Below are 26,689 nucleotides of genomic sequence, written 5' to 3' on the forward strand. Positions count from 1 at the left end.
TATGTATATATGTATAAAATTATATATGTTAAAGTGATATCAACTTCAGCACTATAACAGCAAATACTGAAAGCAACTTAAACATCCATTGATAGCAATTCCAATCCTAGGTATATACCCCAAAGAATCAAAAACAGGTATTCAAACAAATGCTTATACATACTACTCACAATAACCAAAAGTTGGAAAAACCCCAAATGTCCATCAACTCTAAATGAAAAAACAAAATGTGGTATATCTATACAATGGAATATTCAGCCATATAAAGGAATAATACATTCTACAACTTGGATGAACCTCAAAAACATTATGCTAATTGAAGAAGCAAGTCACAAAAGGTCACATATTATATGATTCCATTTATATCAAATATCCAGAAAAGATAAAACCATAGAGACAGAAAGTATATTAGTGACTGCCAAGAGTTGAGGGAAGGAAAGGATGGGGAATGAATGCTTAATAGTTATGGGGTCTCCTTTAGGGGTGATGAAAATGTTTTGAAATTATACAGAGGTAATGGTTCCACAGTATTGTAAATGTACTGTCACTGAATTATAATTTTTTAAATGGTTGATTTTATATGAATAAATTTCATCTCAATTTCAAAATGTCCATTAATGGAAACTAGTTCCCTACATGTAGTGGATATCATATATATTGTTAAGTGGGAAAAAAGCAAGGCATGTAACACTGTGCAAAGCATACTACCATTTGTAAGGAAGGTAAGTATATATATGAGTTTATGTTTGTGAATGCATAAACTCTTTCTAGAGAAATCCACAATAAACAGCAATACTAGTTCCCTCTGGGTGGAAACTGAAAAAATTGTTTTTCATAGCTGTTGGGAACCGCCCTGCCTGGTTTCAGAAGCTGTAACCCCCCATGGCTAAGGCTGAGTAAAAAGACCGTGGGACCATAAGCCACTAAAGAGACAAAGCTTATCCTTCCGGCAAGGGTACAGCCTCTGCCCCCTTTACTTCACCCTGCTTGGCCCTGGGCAGATGACTGGTTAGCCAATGACAGGTAAGATCCCTCAAGGGAGGGACAACCTAAGACAGGTACAGTCACAAAAGGGCCATCAGGGAAGGACTTAGGGGACTATATTAAAGGGTTAATGGACCTTCACCCCCCAGGCTTTGTCACAGCATGAGTCCTCATTCTATCTGTAATAAGTCTCCTAATCTCTTGGCTGCCTGCATCTCCCAGCTGAGTCAGGCCTGAAACAATGCTGGAGGGTGGTACAGCCCTGTGCTGGAAAGGGCGTTTCCCAGCAGGGGTGTGGGGAGTGGCCATCAGGCCTAGGAAAGAATGCACAAAATCCTGTGAAACCTGCTTTGCTAAGAATACCCTCAATTTAAATGATAAGGGTCCAAGCACAGAGTTTGTTTCCCAAAGTTTTATGGCCCTTTGATGTCACTCGATCTGACCCTGACTCAGAATAAGCCCTTATAGTTCTTTGAATATCTTTTCCTTGATCATTACTGCCAGACAATGATTGATGAGCTTTACGCCCTGTATTCCTATACAAACTAAACCTAATAAAAGCCCATTGAGAAACAGGCTCAAGGCCCTTCTCCTCTGAGAGATTGGCCACCTTTCCTCCCCAAGCAGATCATGTCTTGGTAGAATTATTCTCATCTGTGGTGGCCTGGGGAGCTCTGCAAGTGGAGCCTCCCCACACATAGCATTCAGTGTATCTTTTTTTTTAAATCCTCACCTGAGGATATGATTTATTGATTTTAGAGAGAGATGAAGGGTGGGGAGAGACGGAAACATCAATGTGACAGAGAAACATTGATCAGCTACCTGCCACACATGCTCCAACTGGGGATTAAACCTGCACCCTAGGTATGTGCCCTGCCTGGGAATCAAACATGTACCCCACTGGTGCACGAGACAATGCTACAATCAACTGAGCCACCTAGCCAGGTATCCCCTGTATCTTTTGATATAAAAATGAACCTACTTGGCCATAAAAAAAGAAAATTTTACCCTTCACAACAGTATGGATGGACCTGGAGAACATTATGCTAAGTGAAGTAAGCTGGTCAGAGAAAGACAAATACCATGTGATTTCACTCGTGTGTGGAATCCAATGAACTAACAAGCAAAACAGAGACAGACTCATAGACGGAGTACAGATAACATATAGTGGGTGGTGAGGTTAGGGGGTAGAGGGATTGAGCAAAAAGGAAAAAGGACTCATGGACATGGACAACAGTACAGTGATTGCTGGGGGGAGGGAGGTATAAAGGGACAAAATGGTAATGGAAATAATATATAATAGAGATTAATTTTTTTTAAAAAAAAAAGAAAGCAGCCCTGGCCAGACTGCAAACCAAAGGATCTCAGGTTCGATTCCCAGTCAGGACACATGCTTGGGTTGCAGACCAGGTCCCCAGCAGGGAGCGCAGGAAAGGCAACCACACATGGATATTTCTCTCCCTCTCTTTCTCCCTCCCTTCCCCTCTCTAAAAAATAAATAAATAAAATCTTTTTTAAAAAAAGAAAGAAAACAACATTCCAAGGCCAATCCTAAATTTAGCTTTAGTCCAGGGTTAACAATCTTTTTGTTAAAAGCTAGATAATAAATAGTTTAAGCCTTGCTAAAAGAAAAAAAAAGAACCTTATACATGTGGTTCCTTAAAGTGTATGGGGGGTGGGGGGAGTGCTAGGTTTGAGGTACCCAAGAATCAGCTAACTAGGAAATGTCAGAATGATTAGGATGCTTTAATGCAAAAACCAGAATGGGAGACTCAGATAAAAGTGGTGAATGGTGAGAGAAAGAAAGAATATGAACTCTGGACCTCTGCCTTCAGGGATTTTAGAAATGAGAAGGGAAAATAGAGGAAACTGATGAGGTGGGAGAATCTGCAGGATTGAGGCCAGCTGGTCATGAAACCCTATTTTCCTGCAGTGCATGTGGTTCTAGTTAAATAAGTGAAAGTAATCAGTGACATAAATCCGGCTCTTAAGCTTCCAGTGCTCACAGAAGTAGGCCATCAGTAATAGCTACCAAAATTTGAAGTGGCACAAAACTTTCAATCCTATAACATTAAAAAGGAGAGTGATAGGTGACAAGAAGGACACTAGGTATCTGAAGTAAAAAGTAAGAAAAGTTTCCCAAAGGAATGAACCTGCCCTGTGTATCTTCACTCTCTGAAGAAAACTGTACAGCACGGGGACTCATTTCCTTCGGCACATTAGCAAGGACAGCTCTGACGTCATTCTACTCCTTCCAAGCCAATATGCTTGGCATCTTTATAATCCTCTCTCCATACTTTTCATTTATTCTACTATGAAAATCTTACCTTTCAAGGAATACATTTTGATTAGTTCCTTAAAAGTCATCTCTAAATTCATCTCTCTAGAACTCTCTCTTGAACAAACTTAAAGCCATTCTTAACCATTTGCTTATTCCTCTGTCACCTCAGCACCTTCCTCTCTATTTCCAGGGTATTACTATGCACCTGCTCAGGACCATTACATAAACAAACATATTCAAGTTGCTGCATTTGTATGTCTATCCTCTTCTGACCTGAGTCAGATCTCCTGATTCTTTGTGCATCCTCCCATTAATTCTTCTTTGGACCCCACAAACATAGCCCCCGGTCTATGTATCTACTCATTAAGAAAAAGAATACTCCAAGAAAATATATAAGCCTTTGGGGAGGAGGAAACAAAAAGATGTAATAAATAAGTTTATACTTAAGAGCTTTGGATTTCTTTTCCTTAATGATTGTATGGAGTCTCAAAGCTTCACAAGAGAAATTGAGAGAACTATGACAATTCTCTTTTCTGTCTCTCATCTGCTAAAAAATCTTCATTTCCACTAAGGAGTAACATGAGCACTCGAGCACTTATAAATTACCCTACGATATAGCTGACAAAGTTTTAGTTATTGCCAACCTCACATCTCAGTTACCTGAATATGAGTCGAGCAATTTTAATTACAGAAGCACCGTAGGAATCTATTGGGCTGGTCAAAAAGTCCTTTTAGTTTTTTCCATAAAATAAAAGACATATTTTTCATTTTTACCAATAACTGTATTGATTTGGATATTTTAGTATGTCAGCTATCTCCCACTATTGGCTTCTACTAGGTAGAGGCCAGGGGTGCTGCTAAACATCTTCCAAGGCATGAGACAGCCCCACAGCAAAGAATTATTTGGCCAACATGTCAGTAGTACCAAGAAAATTCGCAAACCACTCTTGACACATTCCATCACTCACATCACCTTCTCTATATACTACGCAAATCTTTTTTTGCATTTCAGGTGTGTTTTTACCTTTCTTGAAACAATAAAACATAATATGCCTAAAATATTGTGTATCTTCTTCCATCTTCAATATTAAAATGGCTGCACAAAAAATTGATGTTTTAATTCATATTGATATGAAAGCTGTCACAATACAATCTAGCAAAATTGTTATAAATTAAGTTAAAGACAACTAAGTGCTACTAGAGCCATCTTATAGAAAAAACATAATGAGTTTTTTAGCCAATTCAATACAAGCTTTGGAGAAAGGAAATTTTGAACACAAAGAAAAAAGATGCCAACTTCCAGCAAAAAATGCAAGTTATGCTCTTTCATTAATAATTGTTTTCCTTAAATGCAGACAACTGTAATTGAATAACAATAAAAATTTTTTTAAAAAGAAAGAAAATTAATAATTGTTTTCCTTTTATTTTATTTTATTTTTCAGAAAGGCCAAATTGTCTTTTCCTAAACCCAGGTGGGATGAGGTCTCTTGGGGCAAACAACCAGGATTCATTCCCTGGTATCTAACACATCAAAGAATGGGACTAATAGCTGTGCAGATTCCAGAAAAAACAGAACACTACCCCTGCAACTTAACAGCTTTGTGGAGAAAATAAATATCCTGTCACTCAGGAAGCAATGGAAAGCCTAAGAAAAATTTTAGAGTATGTTACTAAATTTTACTAGAAAGTAATGGATGATGGGCTCATGGGTGTGAGCTCTATTATATTACTCCCCAAAACTTACATGTTAAATGTATCCTTTCACATATCCTAATACTGCATAATTAAAATTTTACCTTATTTTTTTAAAAAGAAAAATTAAGATGTTGGAAAAGTAAACACCAAACTGTAAAAGCAGTTATCTCGGAGTAGACTGGAGAGGGGTTATTACAGAGAACTTTCACTTTCTCAATCATACATTTCTGAATCATTTGAAGACTTTTAAAGTGAACATGTTATGTATCTTTTTTAAGTAAAGGGGGACCTGATTTAGTATGTTGGGGGAAAAAACAGTTCTTCCCAACACCATGCAAAGTCACCACCAAGAATTCAAAATTAGTGAGGAAACTAACACATTCTGTTGACATAAACTGCAGAAAGATCTTAACCAGTAACAAATGTGTGCAAGTCGTGCTAGGAGTGTGAACGAGGACAGAGGAAACATTCCTATTGTATTCATGGAAAGGACTTCAGGAAAAGAAATCTTCGCCATGGAAAGCAACTCGGAAAGTAAACAATGTATTCTCTGTGGCTTCAATAAATTCTTAAAACATAGTAAGAACCCAAAAGAAACACTGATCAAGAATTCAAATCTCAAATATTTAGCTGTGAACATTTTGTTGTAGTATGTGATACTGTAAGACCAAGTTTAAGAATGGAAAGAATAATCAAAAGATTTCTCTCAAGTATACATGTATGAGGTCTGTCCAGAAAGTATCCAGCCATGTGCTATAAAAACAGATATTTGTTGAAGCTACAAGAAACATTGTACACAGAACAATGATGCCTCAGTCCCCTTGAAAGTAGGCACCTTGGGACCTCACACAGTTCTCCCAACTGCAGCATGATATGCCCTCTGCTCTTGTAGCAGAGGCCACAAAACGAATTATGACACAACATGTTTCATGCCAAGATCCTGCATCAAAATCTTGGACACAGTAGTTTTTGGAACCCCCAGATCAGCTTCTAGTTCTCGCACTGTCAGTCACCAATCTTTGTTGATTGCAGTTGATTGCAGCCCACACACATTCAACATTCTCAGGTGTTCTGCTTGTCACAGGCCTTCCACAGCATGGATCACTTTCAACAGATTCTCAACCATCTTTGAAACGTTTGTGTCACACTTTTATTTGGCCGCACTCTTTGCATCGACCCCGAAAGCCTTCTGAATCATTTGAATAGTTTCTGTGGAGGAATGGTCAAGCTTAATGCAAAATTTGATGCAGATTCGTTGGTCTACTTGCTCAGTCATTTTTAGTGCAGTGGCCACACAGTACACATGCTCACTTAACAGCATCTACCACCCTCACTGACTTGTACAGTGAAGTCATCGTTGTTCACACATGTGTACTCTGGTCCACTCTCCTTGGCTACCAGGTTACACTGATGTTGCACAAATTGTTCTCATTATATGAACAATGGCTGGACCTTTTCTGGACAGACCTTGTTGCTTGCTTGGACAAGTGTAAATCCTCTCAAATGATTCATAAAAGACTGTTAACAATGATTGCATTTGGGAAGAGGACCCAAGTGCCTGGGGACAGGAATAGCAGGGATACCTTTCTACTATATTCCCTTTAATATTTTAGTACCATTATTATAGTACCATAATCTTCAATACTGTATCTATTTAATAAATGATTTCATTTCAAAATGAAATAAAAGCCAGTAGCCAAATAAGAGAAGTGGAAAAAAGACCCAGACCCAGGGCTGACCTTTACAATGCCACGCGAAGTGACCACCATGAAATGGTAACTAACAAACAAACCAATACAGTCTGCAACTTTAATCACTGGCCACTTGAAATGAGACAGCAAAATTTTAACCTAGAAGGCACTGAACAGAACACTCAAAATCCGTGATAGATACCAAAAGCCATATTATGACATAAAATGACTGGGAAAAGTTTTGGAGCGGGAACATTTCTTTTATGATAGCACAGCAATGGATGAAGCTAAAAGCCAGCTAGTATAGGGACTAAATAGCCCACTCAACAGGCCCTGAATTTAAGTCAACAGCATAAGCATTATAGTATGTCCTTGAGGAGTGCATAAATCTGTAATTAAATCCACAGTGGCAGTGTCCCAGAGGAGCCTGGGAATAGGAGTTTAATAATACCTCAGGTTTCCTGGGACTACCCTCCAATTTCAGTGCAGAGCACTGTTTAAGAAGAGCAGAAGTCCTAGCAGGCCATGCCTTCATGGTCTGCCATGTCCAGAAGGGGCCTGACAGGCAACAGCAACATGGTGCTGCAGAAGTGTATAGAAGGTAGGCTAAGTTCTGTCCCTTCACAAGGGACAGATCTCTTCAAGACACAGTTGAAAACATGTATTCACCTACTATATGCTTTTATTTATTATTTATTTTTTTTTTACAGAAATGTAATCATACATTTTATTCACTTGGCATTTCATTATAATCTTTGACTCCATGTCATTAAAAGTGCTACAACCATAATTTCTTTTCTTTTAAATAATTTTTATTGTTATTCAATTACAGTTGTCTGCATTTTCTCCCCATCTCTCCACCCCACCTCAGCCAAGCCCACCTCCCTCCCCCACCTCCACCCTCCCCCTTGGTTTTGTCCATGTGTCTTTTATAGTAGTTCCTGTAACCCCCTTTCGCCACTACCTCCTCCCCACTCCCCTCTGGCTATTGTTACATTGTTCTTAATTTCAATGTCTCTGGTTATATTTTGTTTGCTTTTTTTCTTTTGTTGATTATGTTCCAGTTATGCTTTTAAAAGGATGCCAGTACTAGTTGAGACTGTGAGACCACAGAGTTCTCTAAAAGTTGGACCTTCCAATAGGCAGGGGCTATCAGCATGGTGGCTATTGTCTTCTAGAAAATATGTAGTACAGACAGCAAATTGTTAGAGAATAGGCCACAGGATCTGGCACCAGCCAAGCTTCCATTATATCTGGAGCTACGCATGGTGGTTAGGTCTGATAATGAGAAGGTGCCAGGTCCTCTCAAGTTGGTGTACTCTGTTATAAAATGCTGGAGTGATAGTCCCATAGTCTACTCTAAATGGCCATGCCTTGACACATTAAGTACCTGCCAGTGGGGTCCCCTTCTTCTGGCAGGGGGTAGGTCTAGAATGGAAGAAAGGCATTCTGGACCAGAAACAGATGGACAAAATTTCCTGTTCTACTGAAGTCCACTACCATCTAACTAGGAAAAAAAGTCCTGGCCTCCATCAGCAGGCAGCCAGAATACCCCACAAGCTTAAAGTTAGTCTTGTCTGCGGTCAGAACAGAAATAGGACTAAGACTGGCACTGGCAGTACCTCACCAAAGTTTTACGTTTGATTGTTTTTATCTTGATTGTATTTTTTTACATTACCTTTTAGTCCCCTTAAACCCCCTTTCCCCAGCAATCACCACACTGTTGTCCATGTTCACAAGTCCTTTTTCTTTTTTACTCAATCCCTCCACCCGCTAACTCCCTTCCCCTGCCACTAGCTGTCATCTGTTCTCCACCTATGAGTCTGTCCCCATTTTCTTTGTTACTTCAATTTGTTCGTTAGAGTCCACGTATGAGTGAATCATATGGTATCCGTCTTTCTCTGACTGGCTTATTTTACTTAGCATAATGTTCTCCAGGTCCATCCATACTGTCACAAAGGGTAAAAATTTCTTTTTTTACAACCTAGAATTCCATTGTGTAAATGTCCCATGGTTGTTTTATCCACTCATCTATTTATTGATGGACACAGGCTGCTTCCATGTCTTGGAGATTATAAACAACGCTGCAATGAACATAGGAGTGCTTATGTTCTCTTGAACCAGTGTTTTGAGTTCCTTTGGATATATGTCCCGAAGTGGGATCTCTGGGTCAAAAGGCAGAATCATTTTTAATTTTTTTAGGTATCTCTGTACTTCTTTCCACAGTATCTGTTCCAGTCTGCATTCCCACCAGCATGCAAAAGTGTTCCCCTTGCTCCACATCCTCGCCAGCACTTGCTTTTTGATTTATTGATGACAGCCATTCTGAAAGGTGTGAGATGGTATCTCATTGTGGTTTTTAATTTGCCATTTCTCTAACAATTAGTAACATTGAGCATCTTTTCATATGTCTTTCATATGGATATCCTCATTGGAGAAGTGTCTGTTCAGGTCATTTTCCCATTTTTTAAATTGGATTGTTTGATTTTTTTGGTATTGAGTTTTGTAAGTACTTTGTAAATTTTGGATATTATGTTTTGGCGAATATGTTCTCCCATTCTGAGGGCTGTCTCTATTTCACTGATGATTTCCTTTGCTCTGCATGTGTTCAGTTGATTTTAATGGAGGAATTATACCCTCATCTGTAAAGCAGACAGGAGTCTAATCTTCCAGGTGGGGAACATGGATTACATATATAGAATAGCCCATTTCTCTGCCTCCTCCAAAAAGTGTAATACTAGAAATAATTTAAGTCACAGCATGGTGGGGGACCATTTTAGATGGAGACCAAGAATAACATCAGGCTATGAGTGTAGTATTTGAATATAGTGCAGATTAGGAACACAGCATGTCAGGCCTGATGGCTTAAAAGTAGAGGAAGCACGTAACACTTCCCACTTTCTAAGAATCAACAATATCAACATGATGGAGCACCAAGAAAGATGACAGTAAGAGTTGAAAAGAAGAAGGGTCTTTTTTTTTATTGTTGTTCTATTAGAGTTATCCCAATTTTTCCCCCATTGCTCTCACCTGCCCCACCCACCCTCCCGCACCCTCAGTCAATCCCCACCCTGTTGTCCATTACCATGTGTCCTTTATACATGTTCTTTGACAACAGCCTTCCCCTTCTTTCCCCCATTTTCTCTCTCCTCCCTTCTCTCTGGTTTGTTCCTTGTTTCCATGTCTCTGGTTCTGTTTTGCTCATTTGTTTGTTTTGTTCATTAAGTTCCATTTATAGGTGAGATCATATGGTAGTTGTGTTTTGCTGCCTGGCTTATTTCACTTAGCATAATGCTCTCCAGTTTCATCCACACTGTCGTGAAGGGTAGGAGCTCCTTCTTTCTTTCTGCTATGTAGTATTCCATTGTGTAAATGTACCACAGTTTTTTGATCTACTCATTTATTTGTGTGCATTTAGGCAGTTTCCAGCACTTGGCTATTGTAAATAATGCTGCTATGAACACTGGGGTACATAGGTTCTTTTGAATTAGTGTTTCAGGATTCTTAGGGTATAATCCCAGCAGTGGGATCACTGGATCAAAAAGCCATTCCATCTTTAGTTTTTATAGGATATTCCACACTGTTTTCCACAGTGGCCGCACCAGACTGCATTCCCACCAACAGTGCACTAGGGTTCCCTTTTCCCTACATCCTCACCAGCACTTGTTGTTTGTTGATTTGTTAATGATAGCCATTCTGACTGATGTGAAGTGGTATCTCACTGTGGCTTTAATTTGTATTTCTCTGATGGCTAGTGATGTTGAGCATTCTTTCATGTCTATGTGCCCTCTGTATGTCCGCCTTGGAGAAGTGCCTCTTCAGGTCCTTTGCCCATTTTTTAATTGGATAGTTTGTCTTCCTGGTGTTGAACCATGAGTTCTTTATATATTTTGGAGATGAAACCCTTGTCTGAGGTATCATTGGCAAATGTTTTCCCGTACCGTTTCCTTTTCATTTTGCTGATGTTTTCTTTAGCTGTGCAAAAGCTTTTTAATTTGATGTTGTCCCATTTGTTTATTCTTTTCTTTATGTCTCTTGCCCTAGGAGATATATCGCTAAAGACATTGCTGCATGAGATATCTGACATTTTACTGCCTATGTTTTCCTCTAGGACTAGGGTAAGTCATTTTATACAAACATGACTCTTCTAAGCATGATGGTAAAGAAATCCTTTTGAAGTTAGTGGTGGTCAAATAAAATATCACAGCTAGCCAAGCAGTATATTATTTACAGTGCTTCTGAATGTTTGGCTCCCTGTTATACATGAGTGTGAGTCACACCCAACTGTTCTGAACTGATTCATTCTTTAAAAAAATTTTAAACAATATGTTGTGTTATGTCCTATTTTACTATTTTAAAATACTGATTCATACTCAGAAAATTTTGGTTTATGATCTTATGTCACTATTTATAGGCAACATTGTAACAAAACCAATAAAACAAACCCTTAACAGACAATTTGAGAAATCCCTTTGAAGCACCAATGGTGGGCTGTATCTCAAACAAAAGTTCAAGGCATCTTTGAGGCCATATTACAAACAGAAATAACACAGACCCCAAAACTTTTTTATTTCAGACGTGATTATAAGCGACCTTAGAGACATCACCAATAAAAGGGACACAGATTTTAAGTGCTACTTAGAACTCTCCATCAAGGAATTACTCGTGTTGTTGAACTAAAACTTTGTCACCATGAACAACCAGCTATCAATCAAGTCCCAAACTCAAACTAAAAAAGTAAATCTACAATGACTTGCCTCTACACTGGCAGATCTGGGGTCATTTTTAAAGAAATATTTTTTTAATTATCATACAAAAATACATTTAGAAAATTGGGAAAGTATAAAAATATAAAGATAAAAATGAAACAAAACTTACCTATAAACCTACCACTGAGGGCCACTTACAACTGTATTTTGTTGGGTTTTCTCCTATGCCTTTGCATATATAATTATTTTTAATTTTTTTATTTTTTATCCTCACCTGAGGATATGCATATTGATTCTAGAGAGAGGGGAAAGGGTAGAGAGCAGGGAACAGAAACATTGAATGGCTGTCTCTCATATGCACCCCAATGGGGAACTGATCCCTCAACCCAGGCGTGTGCCCTGACCAGGAATTGAACCCACAACCTTTCTGTTTACAGGACAACACTCCAACCAACTGAGCCACATTGGCGAGGGCTATAATTATTTGTTAGATTATTGATATTATAATACTGAATCAGCATAGGATCCCACTTTTTTTTTATTCAGTTACAATTGTCTGCATTTTCTCCCCATCCCTCCACCCCACCCCATTTTTTAAAACATATTTATATATTTCCTTTATCTTAAAAAATTATTTAAGCCCTGAATGGTATGGTTCAGTGAATTCCTCACCAGCCTGCAAACCAAAAGGTCACTGATTCAAGTCCTAGTTAGGGTACATGCCTGAGTTGCAGGCCTGGTCCCCAGTTGGGGGCATGTGAGAGGCAACTGATAGATGTTTCTCTTACACATTGATGTGTCCCTCCCTTTTTCTCCCTCCCTTCCCCTCTCTCTAAAAATAAATAAATAAAATCTCTTTTAAAAAAAGAAATCTGGCCCTGGCTGGTATAGCTCAATGTATTGAGTGTGGGCTGTGAACCAGAGGGTTGCCAGTTCGATTCCCAGTCAGGGCACATGCCTGGGTTGCAGACCAGGTTCCCAGCGGGGGCCACATGAGAGGCAACCACACATTGATGTTTCTTTCCCTCTCTTTCTCTTTCCCTTCCCCTCTCTTTGAAAATAAATAAATAAAATCTAAAAAAAAAAAGAAATCTGGATTTAAAACACAATTATTTGAGCATATTATTCCACCATATAAATGCCACAATTACCCATTTTTCCATTCTTTTTGCAATTTTTCTCCATTATAATTAAATCCTATATGTGAATCTTCCTTTGTATCTCAAGTTATTTTTCTTAAATACTTCCTAGAAGTGAAATTACTAAGTTAGGAAGGCTGTTCCAATTTACACTCCCTAGCAGAATATGTGAGTATTTTTCTCATCAAATCCTTGCCAGGTGCTGAATCATTTTTGATTCATTTCTTGATTGCAGCCAGTGATACTATCATTGATAGTACAGTGGGTGTGCAAAGTAGACATAAACATTGAAAAGAGCAAAAAAATCGAGGAACTTAGTAGTCATATGACTATTTGGTGTGGCAACAGAGTGTGGTGCTGCACTCTGACAAAACACAGGTAGAAAGGCATACAACTGTAGTTGAATAACAATAAAAATTTTTAAAAAAAGAAAGAAATATCCTTACTAAAAAATGAACTTTGAATACCATAGAAAGTTTAGATACATTTGGACAATAACAGACCATTTTATCTCCCTGTATCAACTTCTGGTTATGTTTAGACCTGTGGCTAAGATAAATTTTCACAAGATTTGTATCAAATACAGACCAAATTGCACAGCATTAGAATAGCTCTATAAATTGAGGAGCAAAAATTACTCAAATATGAAGAACCTGGCATGCCGATAAGACCTGCGAAAGTAAAGATGATGTGCTGAGGTTCAAGTATGGAAAGGGCGTGCTTCTCGTGGTATCTGCCACCAACCCGCAGTTGAGGACACATCTGAGGAACATGTCCTAAAAGAAAGTACATTCATTCCCTTTCATGTGACTGTATAAATTAAATCTGCTAAAAAGTCCTGGAAGGGAAATAATGGCTTTTATACTGATAATAGGAATTATTTTTAAGAAAATACAAAAGAAATTCAATGAGGGAAAAATAGTCTTTTAAACAAGTGATGCTGGAATACTTGGAAATCCACATGCAAAAAAGATTATTTTAGACCCTTAACTCACACAACACTAAAGTGCAAGTGTTGAACCTTGATTGAATCCTAAACTGGGACAAAAAATGCAAAAAATATTTTTGGGGAAAGTGGAGAATTTATATATAGAATAGTTATCAGAAGACATTACGGAATTTTGTTAAATTTTTACAAGTGACAATGATTTTGTACTCTTATGTGAGTTATATCCTAAGGTAAAAAAATAACTTTCAAGAACCTTAAACTTTAATTAGTCAACTTCTCATTGGTAATAGCATTGGCATATTAGTATTAATATTAGTATATTAATGTGCTTTTGCACATTAATAAAGCAAATGAGTAAATTATTTGGTGTTCTTGGGGAAAAGCATTCTCACTGAGAGAAGAAAGTCACAATAAATCCTGTGGTGAGGGTATTAATTGGTGATATTGGTATGAACATATGAGGTGTGTGTGTGTGTGTGTGTGTTTTCCTAGTTCTATCCATTTAAATAGACAAGAAACAATTGCACTCCAACAGCAATGAGCGTAATGAGTTCCAAGAGCTTCTAAACACTATTTCCCACCAAAAGAACCAGGGCTCATTAGAGAAATTATTTATTCTATGACTGAGGCAGGGAAAGAGCAAGCTGAGCGTGGAACATCTTGTACCAAGAAAGGAAGTGGTCAAATCATAAAGGGCCATATCAAAAGGACACAGGACCTGGTTTAAAGGGACTCCCACAGGCCAAATATGGGACAATTTGAGCGTCAAGGAGAATGACAGAACTGGATTATAAAACATTGAGTTAAAAAAAGAATGCATAAGTTCAAAGTGGTAGTCACTACAAAAAGGAGGATAGAAGAGGGAAAGCTCTTCGTTACAGAAGACTGACAGCTACTCAATGTAAAAATAATAAGAGAATTTTAAAAGTTATCATTTTGCAAACTCCAATGCAATAATAAATTAAGGCAATGATCATAATAATTCTAATATTAATGAATGAAAAGTTGCAAGAAAATAGAATATCTATACACAGTCTCAAAGTGGTACCCACCCCAGGTTACTGATTAATTACAAAAGGGAAAAAATACCCTAACAGTGGAGAGATCTGGAAAACACCATCTGAACTAAAATTAACATCAGCATCACAAATAAAGGAATCACAAATAATTTTGCAAAACTGACATCAGCTATGTAGTATCCAGAATCTAATTGTAAAGAAACAATCAGACAAATCTGGATTTTAGAAAATTTCCTAAGACAATTTAACTGTATCCTTATCAGTTGTCTTGCAAAATGTCTTGTCAATGTGGATGGCACTCTACAGACTTTTGGAAAAAGTGTCCCAGTCATTGGTGAGGAGAGGTTACCCTTTCCCTTCCCTGTCTCCTGGGGAAGGGAAACATCAATGTTTCTCCTCTCTAAATCCAAATGAGGAGAATCTCCAGGCTTCACAAAGTTTGAGGATGCTTACAAGAATGGGAGCCAGAAAGGTTAGATGTCTACCTGGGCAGGAAAATGGCTCATCTGAACCCTATACCTATCTGCAGGTACAATCTAGAGATCATTTAGACCAACTCTTCCATTTTATACATCAAGAAACTGAAGTAGCCCTGACCAGTGTGGCTTGGTTGGCTGTTGTCCCGCAAAGTGCAAGGTTGTCAGTTTGATTTCCAACCAGGCCACATGCCTGGGTTGCAGGCCTAGCCACTCCTGGTTGGAGCACGTGCAAGAGACAACCGATCAATATTTCTCTCACACATTAATGTTTCTCTCATACATCAATGTTTCTCTCCCTATCTTCCCCTCTCTCTAAAAATACATAAATAAAATTTGTTAAAAGAAATAAAATAAAGAAACAAACAACAAGTGTTGGAGAGGTTGGGGAGAAAAGGGAACCCTAGTGCAGTGTTGGTGGGAATGCAGACTGGTACAGCCACTGTGGAAAACAATGTGGAATTTGCTCAGAAAACTAAAAATGGAACTACCTTTTCACCCAGCAACTCCACTGCTGGGACTATACCCTAAGAACACTGAAACACCAATCCATAACAACCTATGCACCCCAATGTTCATAGCAGCACAATTTACATAGCCAAGAGCTGGAAGCAACCTGAGTGCCCATCAGTAAATGAATGGCTCAAAAAACTGTGGTACATTTACACGATGGAATACTACACAGCAGAAAGAAAGAAGGAGCTTTACCCTTTGCGACAGCATGGATGGAACTGGAGAGCATTATCCTAAGTGAAATAAGCCAGGCAGTGAAAGTCAACTACCATATGATCTCGCCTTTAAGTGGAACTTAATCAACAAAACAAACAAGCAAGCAAAATATAACCAGAGACACTGAAATGAAGAACAATCTGAGAATAACAAGAGGGGAGGTGGGAGGGAAAATGGGGGGGAAAGGGGGAAGGGTTTTCAGGAACCTATAAAGGACACATGGACAAAACCAAGGTAGGTGGAACCAGGGAAGAGAGGTGGGGATGCTTGGAGAGGGACAGGAGGGGGGGCGGTAAATGCAGACAATTGTACTTGAACAACAATAAAATAATTATTAAAAAAATAAAACAATGAAACAGAAGTACATGGGTAGAAAGACTTCCAAAGTTACTCAGAGATGATAGCAAAACTAGATCTAGAACAAGTACTCAATGACTCCATTACTCCTCTTAATAACTTTTGACTATCAAAAGTAATTCTTTGTTAAGTATTTAAAAATGTAAGAAATGCAAAAGGAGTTAAAAATCATAACCCCCCATACAACAGACAAATTTGGTTGATATTTTGGTGCTTTTTTTTCCAGATATTTTCCCCCAATTATATAGATACATTTACCTAAGTCTGCTCAGAGTTGCCATAACAAGATGCCATAGACTGGGTGACTTAAAACATCACAAATTTATTTTCTCAGTTTCTGGAGACTGAAAAGTCAAAGGTCAAGGTTCTGGTAGAGTTCAGTTTCTGGTGAGAGCTGTTTTCCTAGCTTGCAAATGGCACCTTCTTGCTCTTTCCTCACAAGGCAGAGAGAGCTCTAACAACTCTTCCTGTTTTTAAAGGGGCGCCAGCCCGTATCAGATTAGGGCCCCACCCTATGACCTCATTTAACCTTTAACACTTCCTTCCTCAAAAATTCCATCTGTAAATACAATCCCATTGGGGGATTAGGGCTTCCACATGAGTTTTAGGAGAACACAATTTAGCCCATAGCATTCTCCATGTGTCCCCTATCCCAAATTCATGACCTTATCACTTGCAAAATACATTCATTCCATCCCATCAGCCCCAAAAGTCTTAACTCATTCCAGCATCATCTAAAGTCCAAAGTCTCATTTAAATATCAACTAAATCAGATATGAGTGAGACTATAGGTATGATTCATCCCCAGGCAGAATTCCTCTCCAATGCTGTGAAATCAGAGAAGTTATGCGCTTCCAAAATGCGCTGGTAGAACAGGCTTAAGAGAGATATTCCCACTCCACAGGGGAGAAATAGGAGAGAAGGAAGAGGTGACAGATCATTAGCAAGACAAAACCTAGCTAGGCAAATTCCATTAGATCTTAAGGCTGGAGAAGAATTCCCTTTGGTTCAATGTCCCACCTTGCAGGCCCACTAGGGTAGTAGTGCACCCCCTGGGGTACCTCTGCAGTTGGCCCTGCCCCCATGGCTCTCTGGGGTGAACAGCCTTAACCCCTGGGCCTCTGCTGGGAGTGGCAGTGGCAGCCCTGATATCCTCTGAATCACCTTCTGGGTCATTCTTCCCTTTCCTCAAAAATAGCACACATTCACAGCCAGTAACTACAGTCTCGACCAGTAGATTCCAAGAACTACAACAGCCTCCCTTCATTCCATCCCTCTTTTTCTGCCCCCTTTAGTTAAAATGGGCAATGAGTCTGGTATAATCCCATCTCTATTCCTGGCTTCTGCTGAGATGGCTAATTAAGTCCACGAGTCAAATCCATGATCTCTCTCTCTCTTTTTGCCCTCACTAGAGGACATTTTTTTCATTGCTTTTAGAGAGAAAGAAAGGGAAAGAGAGAAACATTGATGAGAGATAAGTATTGTTTGATTGCCTCCCACATGTGACTGCACTGGGGTTGCGGCCGAGATTAGGATCATACATGTCCAGACCAGGGGTCACATACACCCTCACCCAAACTGGGATGGAACCTGCAAATTAGGTACGTGCCCTGACCAGGAATCTAAGACGCAGCTGAAACAACGCTCCAACCAAGCACACAGGCGTGGGCCATGATTTCTTTAGAGTTCCCTTCAGATCACCCTTTCTCATTGTTTACAATATGAATAGGCAAAGAATGTTCCAAATCTCCAAATTCTCGTTCCTTTTTGCTTAACAATTCCTTTTTCAATTCAGCTCTCTCCTCTCACATTTTACCATAAGCAGTAAGAAAGACCCAAGCTATACCTTCAATATTTTACTTAGAAATCTCCTCTGCTAAATATCCAGTTTGAACTCTTGCAAATTCACCTTTCACAAACCACTGGAACAATTTAGCCAAGTTCATCACCACTTTACATCAATGATAGTTTTTCCTCCATTTCTATACAAGACACCTGAGATGGCTAATTAAGTCCATGGGTTGCACCCATGGTCTCTTTATAGTTTTGGAGGTTGAAAAGTTCAATATCAGGGTATCAGCTGATCCCACTCCTGGTGAAGGTTCTCCTCCTGGCTTGCAGATGCCCACCTTCTTGCTATGTCCTCATACAGACAACTCTGTCCTCACACAGACAGCTCTGCTGTCTCTTTCTCTTCTCGTAAAGGCACCCACCCTATCAGATTGAGGCCTCATTCTCATGATTTCATTTAACCTCTATGACCTCTCCACAGGCCCCACTCCTGCTATTATATATAAATTTGGGAGGTATGCAATTCAGTCCATAGGAATGTCTTAAATTATAAATGTATATTTGCATTGGATTGGCCAAAAAGTCCATTTAGTTTTTTCCATAAAATAAAAGACATATGTTTCATTTTCACCAATAACTTTACTGATTTGGATATTTTGAGTAAGTTAGCTATCTCCCACTATTGGCTTCTAGTGGACAGAGGTCAGGGGATGCTGCTAAGCGTCTTCCAATGTGCAAGACAGCCCCACAGCAAGGATTACTTGGACAAAATGTCAATAGTACCAGGAAATTTCACAAACAACTTTTGACATGTTCGATCAGTCATAGCACCTTCTCCATACACTGCAAAAATGAGTTTACATTTCAGTTGCACTTTTACCTTTCTTGAAATAATAAAGAATATGCCAAAAATGCTGCATATCTTCTTCCATCTTCAATATTAAAATGGCTGCACAAAAATTCACCAATTTTGATGGTTTTTTAAAATGCACACTGATATGACAGCTGTCACAATACAATCTAACAACATTGTTTCTATTGAAGTTAAAGACAACTAAGCAGTACTAAAACCATCCGAAGGAAAAAACTAGACAAACTTTTTGGCCCACCCAATATATACATATACACATACACATAGATACACACAAAGGGTAAGAGTTTGTATATTTTTTAACTTCAACTTTCAGGAAAGATTCCCTAATTTATTATTCAAACCATAATTTTAAATAAATATACAATATTCACTCATTGCTATTATTATTTACTGTTGCTTAACTATTAAGTTATTTTCAAATTTTGCTATTTAAATAATTTTGCAATGAATATCTTTGTACCCAAAGCTTTGTCTGCTCATTGATTACTTCGGATAAGTTTTCAGAAATTCAACTCCTAAAATCAAAAGCTATGAATATTTTAAAATCTCTTGGCACATACTGCTCAACTGCTGAAACCTGTATTAATGTATACTCCCATATGCATTAGATATTATAACTAGAATTAAATATTTTTATAACTGGAAAAAATACCAGTGTCATAAATGCCCAAAAGGGCAAGGGGTTTTGTGGGGGGTTTTTTTTTTTTTTTTTTAATTAAAGAGTCAGGACAGCCCTGAGTGGTGTGGCTCAATGGGTTCAGCCTCATCCCACAAACCGAAAGGTCGCTGGTTAGATTCCCAGTCAGGGTACACAGCCTGGGTTGAGTCAGGTCCCCTGTTGGGGGCATCCGAGAGGCTACCCGATCAATGTTTCTCTCCCTCTCCTTCTCCCTCTCTTCTCCTCTCTCTAAAAATGAATAAAGTCTTTTAAAAAAATTAAAGAGTCAGGACAACCAAATAAAATGTGTGATTCTTAATTAGATCATGCAGTGGGGGTGGAGGGGGATTAGCTATAAAAAATATTTAGGAAACAACTGGGGAATTCCTAATAGGGACTGTAAATTAGATTACATTATTGTATTAATGTTAAATGCTTGATTCTGACAATGGTATCTTGGTTATGTATTCTGTCCTAGCTCTTAGAGGATACATGCTGATGTGTCATGAAGTCTGAAGCTTTATTCAAATGATTCAGAAAATATGTGTGTGTATGTTTTTCTGTATGTCTAAATAGAGAGAGTAATAAAGATATGAGAGAAAAATGAGAAAAGGGGGAGCAAATGAAGCAAAATATTAATCACTGATTCTAGAAAAAGGTAAATGGGTATTCATTGTACTTCCAACTTTTCTGTAAGTTTAAAATTTTTCAAAATGGAAATATATGAAGAAGTCAAAGATGGAACAGGCTATTCATGAAAAAATTAAAATTAGGCAGTAAACAGATGAAAAAATGTATGAGAATTCATAAACTTGATTATTTATGGCCTCTTATTTCCTCCTGCCTCTTGGCATTTGCTCTTTAATCCCTTCGACTGCACTTCATCAAATGGGCCCACGAGGAATGGGAAGTGAAATTTTCAATCATTCCATTTCACTTCTCATTAGCAGACCTAGAAAAAGGTTTAAAAGATTAAAGAGGTCAAAATTAGCTCATTACAATGATTTTGGAAAGGACCTAGACTTTTAATTCACAGCCTGCTCTTCAATGCTCATTCCTCTGGTCTCAATGACCCTAAGTGTTTGATAAATTCTAGGTCCTAAATGGCCAAAAAGGGGAAAAAAATAAAATACAACATTAAAAAAACAGCAGGTTTTCTTTAAATGAAGAACAAATGTTCGCCCTGGCTGATGTGGCTCAGTGGATTGAATACCAGCCTGTGAACCCCAAGGTCACCAGTTCAATTCCCAGTCAGGGCACATGCCTGGGTTGCAGGCCAGGTCCCCAGTTAGGGTGTGCAAGAGGCAACTGATTGATCTATCTCTGGCACATCGATGTTTGAGAGAAACATCAATGTTTGAGAGCCTCTCTTCTCCCTCCCTTCCTCTGTCTCTAAAAATAAGTTAATTTTTTAAAAAAGTGTCTTCTCTGAGCATTGTTTAAAAAATAATAATAAAATAAAAATAAATAAATTTTTAAAAAAGAAAGAAAAAATGTTGACCTCTGCCATTGGTCTTACTTTTACCTTATAAAAGTAAGAGTAGCTTATAATATGGAAGGAAACCAATGAATTTACAATCCATCAGTGGAAGTTTTCATTCTCACAAACAATGTGATGGAACATAGTATAACAAAGTGATTCGAGGCAGGGGCTATCAAGTCAGGTTGTCTGTGTTTGAGTATTTACTGTATTCTGTCATGTATAATTTGCATCCACATCTTTGGCCCAACCTTTCAGAAAAAGAAATCTTTCATTTTAATTTCTTAATTCAGTTATTTATTTATTTATTTATATTTAGAAACAAAACCAATTATCATATTCCAGGGCATTATCTTGTATAGGGATATCATTATTGCTTTCTAGAGTTACACTTTTAACACATAAGCATAAATAAAAGAATTAACATTTATATAGATACGGAATTAGTACTACCCATGTATAATGCACATCCTTATTTTTCCCTCAAAAATTTGGGCAAAAAAGTACACATTATACATGGCAAAATATGGTACTTCATCACTTACAACCTATGATATTTGTGGCAAATTACTCAATCTCTATATATCTCAGTTTCCTCATCTGAAAAATGGAGAAAGCCGAGAGTAAAATTTATGTCTTGGGGCTGTTGTGAAGATTAAATAAGTTAGTACATTTTAGCTCTTAGACCAGCATCTGGCATATTGTAAGACCTCCAAATATGTTAGACATTATGATCCTTTTATTACTAGTATTACTACGACTACAACCACCATTACCACCACTTTCAACCTGCAGTTGATGAGTTTGACATTTGATTCAGAAAAACTATAGTAACACAAAAGAAGCACAACACACACACACACCACACAGGTTGAAAAAGTGAAGGAGAACAGACTCCAGCTCAGTCCTTTAGTGCATCCTCAAGCTGTTCGGAGAGAAACTGAGGAGAGGGTAGTAATACACCAACAATGCATGGCTCATTTCGAGAAGGAATCTGTGTGGTCTGAGTAAATTAATCTCAGGAGAAATGGCAAGTTCTCTCACCCAGTTAATCATTTATCAAAACTTTTTGTGGCATACTATACTATGTATTAAGTATTGAGCCAGATGCTGGGAATGCAAAAAGGAAGGATGTCTATGCCTTTAAACACTTTGTGTTCTTGTCAAGGAAATATACATATATCATAATACATGATAGGTTATATGACGATGTATGCAGAGGGTACTATGGAAGCAGAGGAGAGACACCTAGCTAGACTTGGGAGAAGGAAAAGCAGCAAAAAGATTTCCCAGAGGAAGTGACATTTAAACTTAGCCTTAAAGAACAGTAACAGTTTGATGAAGATAGAATAAGTAAAATCATTCATCCAAGGATAAAAGCTGGCAAATGGAGAAAAAAGACAAGCACCAATGCCCTGCCTACAGCCACGCAAAACCAAAAGACCTTTTCCTAAAGCTAATGGGCAGAGCCAGTGGAGGTATGGACCTGAGTAGTTGTGCTTCTGGAATAGCTTCTGATTGCACACATCACAACTCCACCCTCCCCAATTCAGAATAAGCCACATTTGGAGAACTCATAGAAAGCTGTGACTGAGACAGATTCAAGGACAAGTTTCTCACTTACAACACTGGGCGGCAGCACTGGGCAATGGCTTCCTCTGGCTTTCTTCTTGAATAGTATACTAGAAGCAGAAAGAAGGAAAAAACCACATATGATAAATAAAGAGAAAAAAATCACAGTTACCTGTAAAAAAGGTTTAGCATTTGAGGAGTCCAATTTTTTATTGAAAAGAAACAAATGATTCTGCTGATTTCCGTGTGTGATCCTGACATAATGGCCAGGATATCAGACATGACACTGGTCCAATGCAACAGGCTAAAGCAGGATAGCAGAGAGACTGTTCCGACCAAGGGTACCTGACAAGCGGCCGTAGGAGGCTTAGTCTTAGAGAAGCCTCAGAAAACTTAGAAAATCCAGTCCTCTAAGTTTTCCTGTGGATAAAGCATAGATTTCTGCATTTGAGTGATGGAACTGAAAACCTCTCTGAGCCTGAATTTTCTGATGTTTAAAAAAAAAAGAGTAATAGTGCTTCTTCCCTAATGAGAGCATTTGGGAAATAAGTGAAATTACTTATTTAAGCAAGTAATTGCACATCTGAAGTCTACTACAGTCCCCCTCACTACAGCCACACATTATACTCTAGCCTCCACCCTAACCCACCACCATACCACCAAAAAAAAAAAAAAAAAACCAGAATACTGAAGCCTTAAAAAATGGAGCATAATTAAGTTCAAGTCTTGAGGATGGGCAGGACTTAGAAAGGCAAAACAACAAGGAAAAAGGCATAAACAAATTAACACAGGTACATAGAATTTGGAAGACAGAATAGTTTGGTTAAGATCCCATTGGAAGGCTGGGAAAACATAACATGGTCTAGCAACTTAAAAATAATCTGGAGCTTTCATCCTGACTCCTCCATTTATTAATAAGCTGTGAAATCCTGGGCAAGACAGAGCTTCCCTAGCACTGCCATTTAATGAGTCATTCTTTCAACAGATATTTCTTGAGTACCTATAATGTGCAAGGCCTTGTTCCAGGCAGTGGGGGGAGTAGAGTTTATAAACCATGGTAAAGAGTTTGGATTTTATTCCAGTGCATTGGGAAGCCATTTAGACTTTTAAACACAAGAGAGATGTGACGTTATTACACTTTAGAAAGCACTCTTGCTGCTGTATAAGATAAACTGTAGGGAACAAGAGCCACATGAAGAGACCCTCTCTGGCCTGATTTTTCCCCCTTTGTCTCTCTCCACCCATCAGCCCCCTCCCTTAGGCAATCCCCACACCATTGCTCATGTCCATGGGACAGGCATATAAGTTCTTAGGCTACTCAATTTTCTATATTGTACTTTACATCCCCATGGCTATTCTGTAGCTACCTATTTGTACTTCTTCAACCTCTTCATCCATTGCCCAACACCATCTGGCAACCATCAAACTGCTCTCCATATCCATGATTCTGTCTCTGTTCTTTTGTTTGCTTAGTTTGTTTTTTAGATTCAATTGTTGATTTGTATTTATAGGCATTTTGTTGTTCATAGTTTTAATCTTCATTTTCTTAAATAAGTCCCTTTAACATCTCATATAATAATGGTTTGGTGATAATGAACTCCCTTACTTTCTTCTGGTCTAGGAAACTCTTACTCTCCCCTTAGATTCTAAATGATAGCTTTGCAGGGTAGAACAATCTTGGCTGAAGACCATGCTTTCTATGAATTTGAATATTTCTTGCCAATCCCTTCTAGACTGTAAAGTTTCTTCTGAGAAATCAGCTGACAGTCTTATGGGAACTCCCCTGTATGTAACTAACTTCTTTTCTCTTGCTGCTTTTAAGAGTCTCTCTTTATCTTTAACCTTTGGCATTTTAATTATGATGTGTCTTAAGAGGGATATAAGGACCTGGTAAAAGTAACCTTGGGAATATAACCAGTCAAATTCAGAATGTGCAGAGTTCTAATAACAAATGAGGGAAGGGGAAACAACTATAGAATTAAAATGATTTAGGAGACATAATAACCAAATATGTACAACTTGTTTGGATCCTGAATTGAACAAATCAACAAAGACAAGACATCTTTGAAATAATAAAGGAAATTTGAACTCAGACTAAATATTACATGACATTAAGAAATTACTGTTAAGTTCAATGTGCTAAAGGCATTGTGGGGTTATATTGATGTATTTATGTATTTATGGGTGAGACAAGATGATATCTGGGATTGCTTTCAAAATACTCCAGCAAAGAAGACAGAGTAATTCTATATATTTTGCATGTTCAAAAATTCCAATAATAAATTTTTTAAACAAAGTGGCAATCACATTGAGATACCACTTCACACCCACTGGGATGGCTATAATCAAAAATACAGATAACAAGTGTTAGCAAGGATATGGAGAAATTGGAACCCTTTACACTGTTAGTGGGAATATAAATTGGTACAGCCACTTTGGAAAACAATCTGGCAGTTTCTAAAATACTTAAACATATTACCATCTGATCCAGCAAGTATATTCCCGTATATCCAAGAGAATTGAAAACCTATGTCCAAACACAAACTTCTATGTGAATGTTCACAGCAGCGTTATCCATAACAGTCAAAAAATGAAAACAAGCTCTGGCTGGAGTGACTCAACGGATTGAGCACTGGCCTGCAAATCAAAGGGTCGCCAGTTTGATTCCTAGTCAGGGCACATGCCTAGGTTTTGGGCCAGGTCCCCAGTAGGGGACATGTGAGAGGCAACCATACACTGATGTTTTTCTTCCTCTCTCTCTCCCTCCCTTCCCCTCTCTAAAAGTAAATTTTAAAAATCTTTAAAAAAAAAAATGAAAACAACACAATTGTCCATCATCAACTGGTGAATGAATAAATAAAATGTAGTATAACTACCATTGGAATATTGCTTGGCGATAAAAAAGAATGGAGTACTGGTGCATGCTACAACATAGAAGAAACTTTGTAAATACTATACTGAATGAAAGAAGACAGGCACAAAGGACCACATGTTATATAATAACATTTATATGAAACATCTAGAATAAGCAAATTGTATAGAGACAGAAAGTAGTTGCCTAGGACTTAGCGGCTGCCTAGGACTGAGGAAGATGAGGAAATCAGGGTACAATAGCTAATAGCACAGGGTTTCTTTATGGAGTAATGAAAATGGTCTAAAATTAATTGTGATGGATGTACAATTCCGTGAACATACTAAAAGCCACTAAACTGTATACTTTAAATGTACATGTAAACTGTAAAATACACAAACTATATTTCAATAAAGCAATTTTTTTTTAAAGGTGATATAGGAAAAAAATTAACTTAATGAACTCCATATCCTAATATACAAACAGCAGAAATCTCAGAGGGAATTGAGAACCATAGTCTAAGAACTCTTATTTTTAGAACTTGTAAAATTCTGCAATGTTTGCATAAATTGCATTTAGTTTTATTGTTTTAATCCCTTCATCTGCTTCTGCAGTGACGCAGTAAAATTCAATGTATTTCTTTACTAGGAAAACAAAGAAAACGTGAGACTAAAAGGCTGTATACTACTCCACAGCCAAGCTTTGGGGAAACAAGAACGCAAAAGGTAAAGTGGATGAAAGGACAGGGTGCATTTCAGCATTTATCAAGGGGAGAGGACAAACTGAACCTGGAAAGAGTTATGCAGCTCAAAAATAGAAAGCCTAATAAGGACTTAGGTAAGATAAGGAAAATTCCGGAAAAGAGTAGTTTGTGGTTGTCCCAAACTCCCATTCTCCACCTTTGATATAACTCCATGTGGGTTGAATTGTATCCCTCAAAAAAAATATGTTGAAACCTAATCCTCCATACTTGTGAATGTGATCTCTCTGCAGATGTAATCACATTAATCCAGCGACGGGTGTCCTTACAGGAGGAATGGCAAATTGGACACAGACACAGAAAGTGCACGTAAGATAACTGTGAGGACAGAGAAACACACACAGGGAGGCATGTGATAATGGAAACACAGACTAGAATGATGTGTCTACAAGCCAAGAAACAGCAAGGACTGGTGGGAACCACCTGTAACTAGGGGGCATGGGGCAATTTCTTCCTCAGAGACTCCAGAATGAACTGACCCTGCCAACCCCTGATTTAAAAGTTCTAGCCTCCAGAACTGTGAGAGAAAAAATTTCTGTTGTTATGAGATATCCAGTCGGTAGTACTTTGTTATGGCAGCCTTAGGAAATGAATGCACTCCTCAGACCACTGCATTTTGGCTTCCTGCACTAATCTAAGGATACTGGACATTAATTGCCAGTCTAATGGCTCCA

General features: G+C 38.2%; 1 protein-coding gene across 4 annotated transcripts in view; it reads right to left on the reverse strand.

Moving 5' to 3' along the window:
* UNC13B (unc-13 homolog B) overlaps nt 1-26,689 on the reverse strand; it is a 206,842-nt gene that overhangs the window by 129,353 nt on the left and 50,800 nt on the right. For all 4 annotated transcript variants that reach the window (XM_045195282.2, XM_045195278.2, XM_024560186.4 and 1 more), the window contains exon 7: nt 22,457-22,514. In XM_045195282.2, coding sequence (XP_045051217.2) covers nt 22,457-22,514 — 58 coding nt within the window. The remainder of the gene's footprint in view (nt 1-22,456; nt 22,515-26,689) is intronic.

This window comes from Desmodus rotundus, chromosome 1 (genome assembly GCF_022682495.2).
Source record: "Desmodus rotundus isolate HL8 chromosome 1, HLdesRot8A.1, whole genome shotgun sequence".
NCBI classification, from domain to species: domain Eukaryota; kingdom Metazoa; phylum Chordata; class Mammalia; order Chiroptera; family Phyllostomidae; genus Desmodus; species Desmodus rotundus.